The sequence below is a fragment of the Oryzias latipes genome, chromosome 10, assembly GCF_002234675.1.
Source record: "Oryzias latipes chromosome 10, ASM223467v1".
Lineage (NCBI taxonomy): Eukaryota > Metazoa > Chordata > Actinopteri > Beloniformes > Adrianichthyidae > Oryzias > Oryzias latipes.
This window is the reverse complement of record NC_019868.2, coordinates 14,419,292-14,432,635: the sequence shown is the minus strand read 5'-3', so window position 1 is coordinate 14,432,635 and position 13,344 is coordinate 14,419,292. Positions and strand designations below refer to the sequence as shown.

Below are 13,344 nucleotides of genomic sequence, written 5' to 3'. Positions count from 1 at the left end.
CATAACACGGTCACTTCAAAGATTCAGAAAATTAAAGTTTTAAGGGTGTTGTCATAAACATTTATAGGGCTGTTGCTGATCAGTGCATTAACTAGAGCCAGCTGAGGGAGGTCAGCACGCCCTACAGGGACCTCACAGAGGAGCTTTTTTTCTGTCTTGGGGACGCATTAGTGCTTCTCAGGCTGAGCTGGTAAAGGGTAGTTGAGGTTAAGATGATCAGGGTTTCTATTCAAATGATTGGCTGAAGCTCAATCTCTGATAAGTCTAAAAATAGATTTGTGCAATGAGCACAAGGCTGGCTTTAAAAAAAAAGTTAATTTTTATTCATGGGACATATGAATAATTCATGTAATGAGCACGAGGCTGGCTTTTTATTAAGTTCATTTTTATTCATGGGACATAAACCATGATAATGTCAATAAAGTGCACAGATTAAAAACATTTAAACAAAAAACATTTACACAACACAATTACAAAATGGGTTATCTGACAACAGATAAACTTACCTTTTGGGCTTTACTTTTTGCCAAGTGGCCTCTGTACCAGCCTGAGACAAAAAAAAAAAAAAGATCATCACCTTCATATCATAAACCTACATCCAGTATTTGCAGAGAAAGAAAGAAACTCCGGAATTTATTTTTGAATAAATATTTCAAGGATCTGAGTGACATTTTTAAATGAAAGAAAATGAGATGTCCCATATCTTAAACCGTGTCTAAAAGAGCTGTTCACTCTGTTTATATCATGTTATTGTTGGTACACTTAGTGTTGAAGTAATTTTTTTCTCATTTGTTGAAAATAAGAAAGTTTTGCTGACAGGCAAATGATGTTACAATATTTCATCAAATGGTAAATGGCGTATACTCATATAGCGCTTTTCTACCTTCTTCGAGGGTCCAAAGCGATTTACAGTCACACACACATTCACACATTGGTGGCGGCTCATCAGCAGTGCCCAGTCCTGCTATCCTGCAGATTCTGACTGACCAACTTAACTCAACTTATCTCTGTAATCAGCTGCAAGCAGGGCCAAGAAAGATGGTAAACTAGCAGGAATATAGCTCTCAGGAACCATGATCAAGCAGTTCTACTGTAGTTTCAAAATAATGGCACTACTCAGCTTTTACTCTTGAAGACCCACTTCAATGAAATGGTGTTTATAGTGGCATTTTTCTCATGACGGAAATGTAATCTTAAAATTGCATTTCTGAGCATCTCTTTATTCAAATTGTCAGGTGCACACAAAAAAATGCAGTTGGAAAAAACTTGTAGGTGTGAAATACAAGTTACTACAAGCCACAAGCTCCCTGCTCCACTCCATTCTGATGCATTCACTTGTAGACGACTAGATACATGTAGGTCTTTGTTTTCCTAGTCTGACCAACTGTATGGCTGGACAGCTTCAATATTGCTCGCCATTTTTGTTACACCAGTAATGTTAGGTTGGGGTTGTGAGGGGCTGTAAGCTTGAGGGAGAGCGCGTAAACTAATGGATGACAGGAAGGGGGAATGCTTACTCCGAACCAACAGTCCCACCCGCAATGTCCTAGAGAACACAACAATTTTTTAAAATTTGGCTAAAAACGGCATCATCATAATTAAAAGACCACTGGGAACACTTTTAGAAAAAAAAATACGATGATCTGTGTAGGACTTTAAGAAACAGCAAAAACTTGGTTAAGCTAAAGTACAACACAAGTACATTATGTTTAAAATGGTTACATAATTAAACATCCTTACCATTACAGACCTCCTGGATGTATACCAAATCCCCTACCTCCAGAGAAAGTTGCTTCTCTCCAGATCCCACAAAATTCCATTTTACTGAAAGAGGAAAAGCGGTGAAGGAAAAGAAGTGTAGATCTGGTTCACACAAAATGAGCATAGCTAACTCAAAAATCTTTTCTACGACTATCTCAAGGAAATTCAGCTGTTGTTTCCATAACCTTAAACGCTGCTTCCCACTGCAGGATGAAGTTTTGACTTGTTAAGAAACGATTAGATCAGAAAAAAAGTTGAAACCAAGTTGATACAGAGCAGCTTAGGCAGCACTGAAGGAGCATGTTAAAGGCTTGTGTTATTTGAGGTGCAGATAGATATATTTAGCAATATGCTTCTATTATATTATCAAGCTATCTGTATGCACTTTAAAATGGATGGCTAAGATACTATGCATGAAGCTGCAAAGCAAAACTTGTGACCAAGAATTTCTAGACACCTTTCTGTGATGATATGATCAGTCATCTCAAGCTCCATATAGGCCACTCATTGATGACTATAGATTGAATTTACACAAAATACCGAATCAACTTGTTTTATGTTATGGTTTTATGGTTGCAGTTTAAAACTGGTAGAAACTTTCTTCCTTCTTCCTCCACTTCCTGTGTTGCTGTCTTTCATTAAGTAGGAAGACATTATACGATGATTACTGCCTAAGTAAATACTGTAGTAAATCTGTTTCAACTATATTTAAATTACATTCTCTTTTTCCCTGTGCAACTTTTATTGTCAATCTTAATTTAGAAATGATTGACAGAGTGTAATAAAACAGTTGTCTCTTAATTTTACCGTAGTCTATTGCGTATTTCAAGTGAATAAACAAATGTTAGTAGGCCGATCTAGTTACAGTATGTTACTGCATAATTAACGAGAAGTTACAGAAGTGACTACAAGAAGATGGCAAATCTGTGCCTTTGCAGTTCTGACAGCTCTGCATATCTAATGGAAACATGCTGCTCAGCTCCGCCATGTTAGACCACATGATAGATAAACTAAACTCTGTTCTGAGAGTTTCCAACAACCACTTTGTAGGATTTGTAATCAACCTTATTGAGAATATTCCTTTATTTTATTTAGTAATAATTTATTCAGTATGTGGACGTTTTTACTCTATTTTTGCAGCACATCTTTTATTCAGTCAGAACTGAACTATGTTTTTAAAATGGCTTTTTTCTTGATCAGAATGCAAATATGCTTGTTACTGACAAATGAAAGTGATTGCATCAGATAGATTTTCTTCTGAGTTGGTATCATAAAGTTCTCTGAGGCCTTTTGCAACTGCATGTAAGCTTCAGGCAGGAAGTGATGGAAGCCTTTAGATGTTTTTATATGGTTTACCCTTGACAGTTACATTGTTACACAAAGAATTTACAGCGGCATGAACGTACATTAACACCCACAAAATTAACTCACAAGTATGCACGCATTGACTTACCAACACCAAATCGCTCTATGGTGGTCTTTCTCCATGGAGTCATGGTTTGTTTTAGTCTTTTACCTTCTTTTCAAAGCGTGTGTTTCTGTTTGTCCTCGGATTTTTACCTCTCAGCCTAGACTTCTCGCTTCTCCATTTTTTTCTATTTTAAATGAAAGCAACAAGCCCGTGCCCCTTGCATTTCTTCCTCTTCTGTCTCTTACTTCCTGACAGTTAAGAGGAAGTGGTTCAACAAGGTGGAGTCCTGTCAAACACAGTGGCCTAAGAAGTGCAGAATGACTGCAACACACGCATCTAGACTGTCTGTAACACCAGTTGCTACTTAAAGAAGTTGTCTAAACTATTAAAAGCAGTTCACCAACTCAAAGCGCGGACAACATTTCTGCTTTTACATTTCAACCTGTTCATCTTAAAACGATGTAAAGAAAATGAGAGTTGTCATCTAGAACAATCTTCCATTTCTCAAGTTTTGTCAGTTGCAGATACTTTTTCCCACAGACAGACTTTGCACTTTATTTTCTGATAGTCTAAGCAGCATTTTGCCTACAGAACACAGTTGGGTGCAGTAAATTGGTTGTTGCAGTGTTACATACCACAACTTCTGTTCGTTCAGGATCTGCAGTTAAGCCCCAGGTGGTGGTTAGTGAAGAATCCCTTTTTCTTTGTTTTTTGGCAGTATTATCCAAGTACATGAACTATACCTTTATTCAAAAAAGAAAAACTAACTTTACAACAACATCTGAGCACTGTGTTTAACATTAGAATAGAACCTTACAGAAAATACTTATTTTGAATAAATTCCAGTTGATTTTTTTTAAAGTGTCAGTCTGTCCTAAGATGCTTTTTGCCTATACATAGGTCAATAATTTATACACATCTTTAAAAAAAATGCAGATTCACGACTTGGCAAAGAACTGATTCAAAAATGAAAGAATACTTGCCTTGTCTTTGGAGTGCTTCTGTAAATGTTGTCTGTATATGTAGGATTTTAACTGTTCGGCATGGAGGTCCTCTGACATGCAGTCCCGATGACCGTTTGAATTTACCCGGGAATTTCAAAAAAGTAGGGCACTTGAAATCTTGAACTCAAAATCAACAAAAATTATGTTGTCATCCTACGTTAATTAAGTTACCACAACTCAAATTTATTTTAAAGTCAATTGATTCATAAATTTAAGTTTGAATGACACAGAATATGATGTTGATATAAATAACCGAATTTTTGAGTCAACACACCCTATCAAAGCAAAGTTTATAATTTAAAATAAGGATCCAAATCAATAGATTAGCTTTTTTATGTTGGAATCACATATTAAGGTAAGTAGGCGGAAAAGGCTCAGTGAATTCTTTTTTAGAGTGCATGAAGTGTGGACAAAAAAAAAAGCAAAGCTTGGGTCAGCAGCATGACATCCTGAACAAACAAGTCCAGATAAACAAACACATGAGGAGTAACAATGCAACACTATGGCAGAAGCAAAAGCAGGGATAAGTAGTGAGGCAGGAGACAGAGCACAGGTGAAAGGAATCAAACAAATGTCCCAAGCTGACTAAAACTACATCAGAATAGTACAGGAAGCACGTCAAAATAAAACACCATTGTCTGAAGTCAAGCTGACAAACATAACCTGTGCACATTAATATGATAGATTGCTGTTAATTTCCATACAAATAGTCAGAAGTGTTGGATTAAAGTACAAGGAAATTATTGATTTGAAAGTAAGTGTTGGAGCCAACTTTTTGTGTGTGAATGTGTTTTGCAAGACTTTTTTGAAGTTAATTATAATTTGTGGTTTAAGTTTTTAAGTTGTGGTTTCGTCCTTGATAACCAATACTAAGTGACATTTAAACTGTGTTTTAAAACTGCTGGCCTGATTTAGGCAAACTGGATAAATGTTTTAAGTCAAACCTTCTTCTGAACTTTTTCTACCTGTGACATTCAAGAAATTGTCTCAAATATGGTAATTCAGAGCCGGGGAACGAAATGAGAAGTTATTACTGGAAGTATTAAAAAAAGCCCTTACATTTTTGGATCAAGCTCTTGAGCGTAGATTGGGAAATTTGAGATGTCTGGTTTTTGTTTTGTTTTTTTAACTCTGAGGGCCTTACAAAAGGACAGGCAGAAGATAGGATGAAGAGCTAAACAGTGGAAACTTGTCAGTGGAAGTCACAAGATGATGTAAAGCTGGCGACTGGAGATGTGTGCAAATAGAGAAGCCTGAGGAAGAAAATGAAAAAAATCTAACAGATATGCAGGATTGGCAGAGATGAACTGATGTAAAGATGAAGAAATGAAATGAGGCAACAGACAATAACAAAGCAGAATGAATAATTGCAGCCCCTACTGAGATATGAACAAGCCCATAAATACAGAGACAGAGCCAAACACACAGAGACAAAAGAATAAAAGGTAAATAGAGGGAAAACGGGGGGAAAATATGACTAGAGGAGTGAGAATGACAAAGAAAGCAGCCATAAAATAGCAGCAACAATGAAAACAAAGGCATGCTCAACAGAACCAAAAACCGATTTAAAAAATAAATGTAAAAACTATCTTAATAATTTTATACCGTTATGAATTAAAAAATCAGACTTTGGAATCAAGAAAAAAAATTTCTAACAGATTTCACTAGAGGAAAAAATGAAATGTGGATCTTACTAAGAAAGAGCTCCTTTGCAATTGTTAAGTTTCATTACAGCAATACAATACACAGACATACTATTTATGTTTGCTGGACGATATACTCTGACATAACCCATTGGTTGCTGAGTGTGACATAGAAGCCTCAATGCACACATTGACCACAGTTTACTTTGCCAACCTTAACAAAATGACCCCGGCCTCCTGTGGTCTTTTAAGGAACTGCAACATTTTGCGTTTCCTGGTTTGCATGAAATTCAGAATGAGGATTTATATCAAGGATATTAATCATAGTCTTATTCTTTCATCCTTATCTAAAACACAGCCCAAGCTGAGCTCAAACAATACTAGATTTTTTATTTATTTTTGTAATTTAACCATATTTCTGGAGAAGTTTGTTCCTAACAGTTTATTTTCAAGCTGTGCATTCTTTTGAAGTGTATTTTTAAAGTCATGCCTAGAAAACTACATGACTCTTAAGCCTGTGAGATTGCAAAAGCATTCACACATTTGCATCTAAAGCATGCGCTCTATTTATAATAAAATTAGAATCAAAACAGAAAATAGGAGTCTCCAGAGCAGGGGAGGATAATAAAGTCACCCGCTTTGTCTGCTTTAGCTCGACTTTCTCATGCCTTTTGTTGCACTCTGAACATTTCATCATTGTAAACCAAGGCTCTAAATTTACAATAATTATAGTGTTATAAATAACTTTGCAGTTAGCTGCAATACCTGGAAGGGGATAGTGCTTTGCAAAGGCTTAAAGGGTATGGTGTTGAATGTAACAGTTTAGTTCAATAAAAATAGCTCAAAATTATGTCTTTGCCCACATTTTATCACATTACAAAAGATATATATATTTCTAATATATTTAAGCTAAAAACTAAATGAATCTAAATGTTTAACATTTGTCTGTGTGACAGAACAGAAGAAGAAATACGCTGTTAGGTTTCATCAAAGAAATAAAACATTTGGTATTATGAGATTAACTTTATTTGTCCTCATCAGAATTTCTTCATCAATAGAATATCTTGCAACCCATTCACCTGCTTCACTTACATGCACTTGAAAAGTTTCAGGACAGAAAAAATTTTTAGTTGGGTCTCTACAAGCAGAAGTGGCTGTATTCTATCCTGGATTTTGCAATGTTACAGTAGCACCAACTCCTGCTATACTTTTAATAACTCCATCAAATTAAACCAATTTACACACTTTGTTCATGAAACAGCAACTTTGCCGCATTTTATACCAGTTCCACCATCAAACTATCCTCGCCAAACAGGTTTAGAAGCTATTACTCTCTAAGCTCTATTAGTCTAACTTATCAATTGTTCCCTTACACTGTAACTCTAATTTCCCTTTTCCTTGTGATGGTAAGGTTGAAATAGGTGATAAAGTCTCCAAGTTACAAACAAAAATCACTCAGCTGTTTGAAAAGTTTCTTCATGAAAGTGGAGGTAAACAGTTTTGTTCTTACAAAGTAGAATTGAAGCACAAACAGAAGTCGACAGACAAATGGCGCTTTTTAACTGTCAAACATAGGTGGAGAATGTCTAACAGTTGTGTACAAAGTATGCTGGCATGTGTGTGAAATTACGATGTGTGAGCTTGAAAAATATCTCTTTATGCTATATATTAATGTCACCCTAAGTCAACTTGATATAACCCTTAATGATCTGTTGGTAAAGATTTGAAACAAAAGCACAAAATGTACAATCTATACATGTATGATATATAAAAATGGTGGTGTTAACAGGCAGAGATGCAAATGATTGTCTAAATGATCTTTCTGATTTAAAAAGCTTTTTCCCATCAGGGGTCGCCACAGCGAAACAACCTCTCCTTCGAGGATGAGTTGCATGGTTAACTTGGCAATGTTTTACGCTGGATGCCCTTCCTGATGCAACCCTCTCAATTTATCCGGGCTTGGGACCGGCACAGAAGCAGAGAAGGGAACAGGGAGCAGCCCAGATCCGAACCCTGGTTACATGGACGGAAGGCGCCGAAAACCAGCACGAGCTAAACCGGCTTCCAAGATTAAGTAACTGAATTACCGTAGTACAATGAAAGAAACAAAATAAAGGCTGAGTGACAACAAGCCACATTCTATTAAAGCAAGACAAAATTAAACAGAAATAATTTTCATTTTATGTATGAAATAAACTAAAATAAATGTTTCAATTAAAATATTTCTCTTTTTTGATTGTACCATGAGAAAACATTTTTTTCTTGTTAAAATACAAGTTTTTAACAGAATATAATCCCAGGTAAATGTTGTGAAAAATTCACTAAGCACGTTGCTAACACATGAATATTTAGTTTCTACAGTATTTCTAGCACAAACATGAAAATAATTATCTTCTTTTAAAAATGTTTCCCTGTTCAACAAGAAATGTCATCAATGTTTTTCGATAAACATAGATGCCGGTACATGGACAACAAGAAGAGGAGTTTTACATCCTCTAGCCGCCTTTAGTTTAAAATTGCTATTGACAGATTTCCCTTTTTTTTTTTTTTTACTTTATACTAAAAAAAATGCAATTTTTAGGCCTTTTGTGCCACAGAAATCACAAAGAAAACCTGGAAGATTCTTTTTTTTTAAGATTTAGCTTTACAAATTATATTTATATTATAGATTTGCAAATTAACATTTAGTTTTGTTTTTAGATTAAATGGTCTAAAACAATTTTGTTTTAGACTCAATATTTAACTTTTACAGCTTTTTTAGATTGATGATTTAAATATTCATCAAGATTTAATATTTATGTTTACAATAAGATTTTGTTTTTAGAGAGATTTAGATTTATCAGTTAGATTATACATTTAACCACTACATGTTATAAAGTAGAAATTAAGGTTATGTATGGAATTCATATTTAAAATATAAGTTTACTTTTATATATTCGATTTAAATTAGAAGGCCTTAAAAAGAATATGTGACACTTTTATCTGTAAAAATGTCTGATGTGGTGAAGTTGTGGTAAATCTAAGAAAAGTTGGCTAAACTTGATGAAACCGTAATTCTAACTGGCTAAACTTTTACATCCAGTGCCCCTTAACAGCAAGCATCATGTTCTAATCAACAATGTATACCATGATAGTTCAAATTTTATAACACCAAAAAAACAGATGAATAAAAAATAAATATATTAATCAGCGAAAACTGTTTCCTCTTATGCCTGACGGCAGGGCTCAATGTTAACAGAGACGTGCGCTGAAAACTCTGCTATAGGCCCACAGAAAAGGCTTCTTTTTTAAGCCTTTTTTTCTCTTCTTTTAACTTGTTCTGTCCAACAACTGAGCAAACAGATGACAGCTGAAGGCCTTTTGTATTGGACAGGTTTCACTATTACAAAAAGAGGTTATATATCTTATTATTTTTTATGTATTTGTTACATTTAGTGTGTGTGGGGAAAAGTGTGAAGGGGGTAGAAGAGAAAAAAAAGGAAAAGAAGTGGAGAAAGTGGGGGATAAAAGCGCTGATTTGAATAAGTTATTATTTTTAGCTGTGTAACAATTACACCAGATCTGCTGAGATGACAAATATTACATCCAAAGGTGATATTCTGACACGAAAATGAGCGGAGGGTCTCTGTCCATCAATACAATACCATGGTGTGGGTGTACTGTGTGTGTGCTGCAGGTAAAATAGGAGGTCTCCAGTGTGGCGGGTCCCACCGCTGCCAAGCAGTGGAGTCCCCCCACTCCGGGGCCCTCTGTGATTTGTGTGTATTTTCTGTGTGTGTGCTGCTAACATGCAGTGTTTGTGTGTCTAAAGTGGAAGTTAAAATTGTGGGGCGGACAGGTGAAAGATGAGAATGGATGTTTCACCGTGCCCCCCTCCACCACACCATCCTCGTCTCTCTCTGACGGGACTCCAGAGAGAGACGCCCCCAGTGATCCCCGCCAGCATGTCCCCACCCATCCAGTTCCCGGAGCCCTATGTGCCTGTGTGCCACATTTGTTTGGGTGGGAGTGGGGAGGAGCGGGTGGATGGGTACAACCTGGGGAGGAAGGCTCCCCCCGGGCGACCACCCCCCCAGCCGGCCAAAGTAGGCACCGCCCCTACCAGGGCGGCCAGGCAGCCAGGAGGCGGCAAGCCAGCTGCAGACAGAGCCCAGAGCCGCGCCAGTGCCGAGAGACAGTCGGCAAGGAAGGGGTGCGGTGCCAACCCCGAGGGGCAGGAGGTCCAGCCCCACCATTCATGCCCTGACTCCATAAGGGACTAGCACCCCTACCTCCCCTACCCCCAGTGCAACCCTGTCCCTCCTAAAAATAAATAAATAAATATATATATATATATATTAAATAAAGAAATAAAGAACGAATTTTAAAAGAATATCATAATAATTAATAGAAAATAATACTACTAATAATAATAATAATAAAAAAAACAAAAACAAGGGTACCCCTTAGCCCCGCATTGCCGACCCCCGGGGAGCCAGGCCAAGCGTCAAACCACCGGCCACCTGCGAAACACCGGCCGCCAACCCCAGGCCCCAGAACCCCAAGCCCAGCCCCCCCCCCTGGGCTTGGGGGGGGGCTGGGCTCGGGAAAAAAGGTTTAGCGCACTGTCTAGTGGGTCTAGATGACCCAACTCCCAACGTTAAAGTGCCTAGGATAGCACAAGGGTTACACCATATTGATAGTTCTTCACAGACCTTACGCCAGAATGATTGGACAGGTGAACAGAACCAGAGGGCGTGCATATGGTCGTCAATGTTGTTATCTGTGCACTGTGTGCATACAGCAGACTGATAGAGACCCATTTTAAATAGCCTCCGTCCGGTGTAGTGAATTCTGTGGAGAATCTTGTATGGGATAAGTTGTAGATTAAAACCTTTGGTCATATTAAAGGCATTCAAACAGATCTATAGCCAAAATTGATCACTAGAATTCAAGGATAGCTCAGACTCCCATTTTGCCATGGGTAAGTAAATTGTATCCTCTATGTTAGATATCAACTTGTACATTTTTGGAAGTGAGCTTTCGATTTTTAAGGTCAATGAAATGTGTTACTGTAAGGGGAAGGTCTAGGTCTATTTGGGTCAAGCAGTATTGAGTCCTTACAGCTGATTTAAGTTGCTGATATTCTAGAAATTTGTTTTTACTAATCCCATAGATTGAGGATAACGTGGGAGGGACATAAATGTTCTATTCTGAATTACATTCTGAAACTGATGGATTCCTTTGTTCTTCCATGAAGAAAACTGAATCATGTTTTTGTTAATTAGAATGTCAGGGTTGTTCAAAATGTGGGTGAGTTTGTATGGAAATATTGTGAGATTGTTTTTTTTTTAAGAAAATACCACCAGGCTGTTAGAGATGAGCTGATGTTTGAACTTCTGAAGCATGTGTGTTGTTTAATTTTAAACTGAAAAAAGGTAAATTTGAAATATCTAGGTTATCGCAGAGATTGTGCTCTATATCTAGCCTAGATTCATCTAACACAGTGTTTTTCAACCAGTGTGCCGCGGCACACTAGTGTGCCGTGGGAGATGGTCAAGTGTGCCGTGGAAAATTGCCCTCATTAACTGATCTAAAAACATTTCCCATCTCCAGGATTTCAGCTCTGTGTTCATCCAAACAGGCCCTGATAAAACACTGAGGAGTTAGGAATATAAAAGATCGTAAAATACTTTTTCTTTGCGTTTATTTTATTTTATTAAAGACATTTTGATAAGAATGACCGTACCGCGATTCAGCTGCAGCTCCGGCTGTATTTGGGAAAAGTCCCGTCCCTTTGACTGTCTCCACCAATCATTCTTGAGGGGCTTAATCACATGTCATCAGTCTGACCAATCAGAAGTGGTTAAAGTCTTCACTTCCTTGTCCCGATTTAGCTCGTAAAGTCGCTCAGTTCTAACAAAAATACCAGCTAAAGCTCGTCTTTTGCGCTGTAGCTTTCCACAGAATCCGGTATCAGACCGTGGAACAAGTGAACAAAACAATGAAGCTCCGAAAACCGATCTCCGGCCGTTTTATGCACTACATCTCCCATGATGCATTGGGTTGTGAGAGTGACAGGGCACAAGGAGATCTGTCGTTAGACGTCTTGAAACCAACGAACACGCATCAAACTATTTTTAAATCTTCTAACTTAACTTTTATTGAATCTTTTAGAAAAAAACAGCTGCAGTTTCCAGCTTTTTCTGCAACAATTATCTCAAAAATGCATGTGAGATTGTGGAGGGAGGGGCTGTAGATCAATACAGACTATGAGTTTATCCTTCTTTTTTTTAATTTTTGGATGCTGGTGTGCCGCGGGATTTTTTTTAAGGTTAAAGTGTGCCGTGGCTCAGAAAAGGTTGAAAAACACTGATCTAACACACCAGGATTAAGCCATTTTTGGACATAAAACAATCTGTTCACGGAGTAGTATTCCTGGAAGTTTTGTAGGCCTAGTCCTCCTCTATCTTTAGGTTTTTGAAAAGTTTTCAAACTGATCCTTGGTGGTTTACCTTCCCAAAGGAATTTGGAAATGAATGAGCCTAATGATTTGAACCAAGTGGTTGGAGGTTTGGAAGGAATCATTGAAAACAGGTAGTTAATTTTTATGGTTGCAACTCTCCCTATTACGGAAAAGGGTAGACTTTTCAATCTAGTGAGATCAGCCTCAAATGTTTTGAGGAGTTCGGTGTGGTTTAGCTTCAATAGATCAGAAAAGACTAAAGGAAATATTTATACCTAAGTACTTTATGTGGCCTGTTTGTAGTTTAATGCAGTGTTTTTCAACCTTTTTTGAGCCACGGCACACTTCAACCTCGACAAAAATCCCGCGGCACACCGGCATTCAAAAAAAAAGAAAAAAGGAGAAACTCGGTCTGTATTGATCCACAGTCCCTTCATGATCTCACATGCATTTTTGTGATAATTGTGGCAGAAAAAATTGTGGCAGCTGTTTTTTAAAGATGTAATAAAAGTTAAGTTAAAAGATTTAAAAACTGTTTGATTTGTGGTCGTTGTGGTTTCACGACGTTAAGAGGAGATAGTCGTGCACCCAGACGCTCACACTGTCACTTTAATAACCAAATGCATCATGGGAGATGTAGTTCAATAATCCGCCGAACGCAGACAGACTAGCGTCTCTGAGCTTCATTGTTTTGTTCACTTTTTCCACGGTTCGACACCGGATTCTGTGGAAAGCTACACCGCTAAAGACAAGCTTTAGCTGGTATTTTTCTTAGAACTGAGAGACTTTTTCAGCAGAATTCAGAACAAGGAAGTGAAGACTTTAACCACTTCTGATTGGTCAGACTGATGACATGTGATTAAGATCCCAAGAATGATTGGTGGAGACAGTTGAAGGGGCGGAACATTTCCTAACATAGCCAAAGCTGCGGCTAAATCGCGGTATCGTCATCCTTATCAAAATGTATTTAATAGAATCAAATAAACACAAAGAAAAAAGTATTTTATGATCTTTCATATTCCCAATTTCTTAGTGTTTTATCGGGGCCTGTTGGGATGAACAAAGAACTGAAATCCTGGA

At 37.5% G+C, this 13,344-nt stretch overlaps 1 protein-coding gene across 1 annotated transcript in view; it reads right to left on the bottom strand.

Moving 5' to 3' along the window:
* Positions 1-3,407, bottom strand: part of dock2 (dedicator of cytokinesis 2) — an 87,851-nt gene extending 84,444 nt beyond the window's left edge. Inside the window, exons 1-3 of the mRNA XM_023959129.1 lie at positions 3,215-3,407; positions 1,741-1,824; positions 507-547 (exon numbers count right to left, since the gene is read on the bottom strand). Coding sequence (XP_023814897.1) covers positions 507-547; positions 1,741-1,824; positions 3,215-3,257 — 168 coding nt within the window. The 5' untranslated portion in view covers positions 3,258-3,407. The remainder of the gene's footprint in view (positions 1-506; positions 548-1,740; positions 1,825-3,214) is intronic.
* Positions 3,408-13,344: the final 9,937 nt, after the last annotated feature.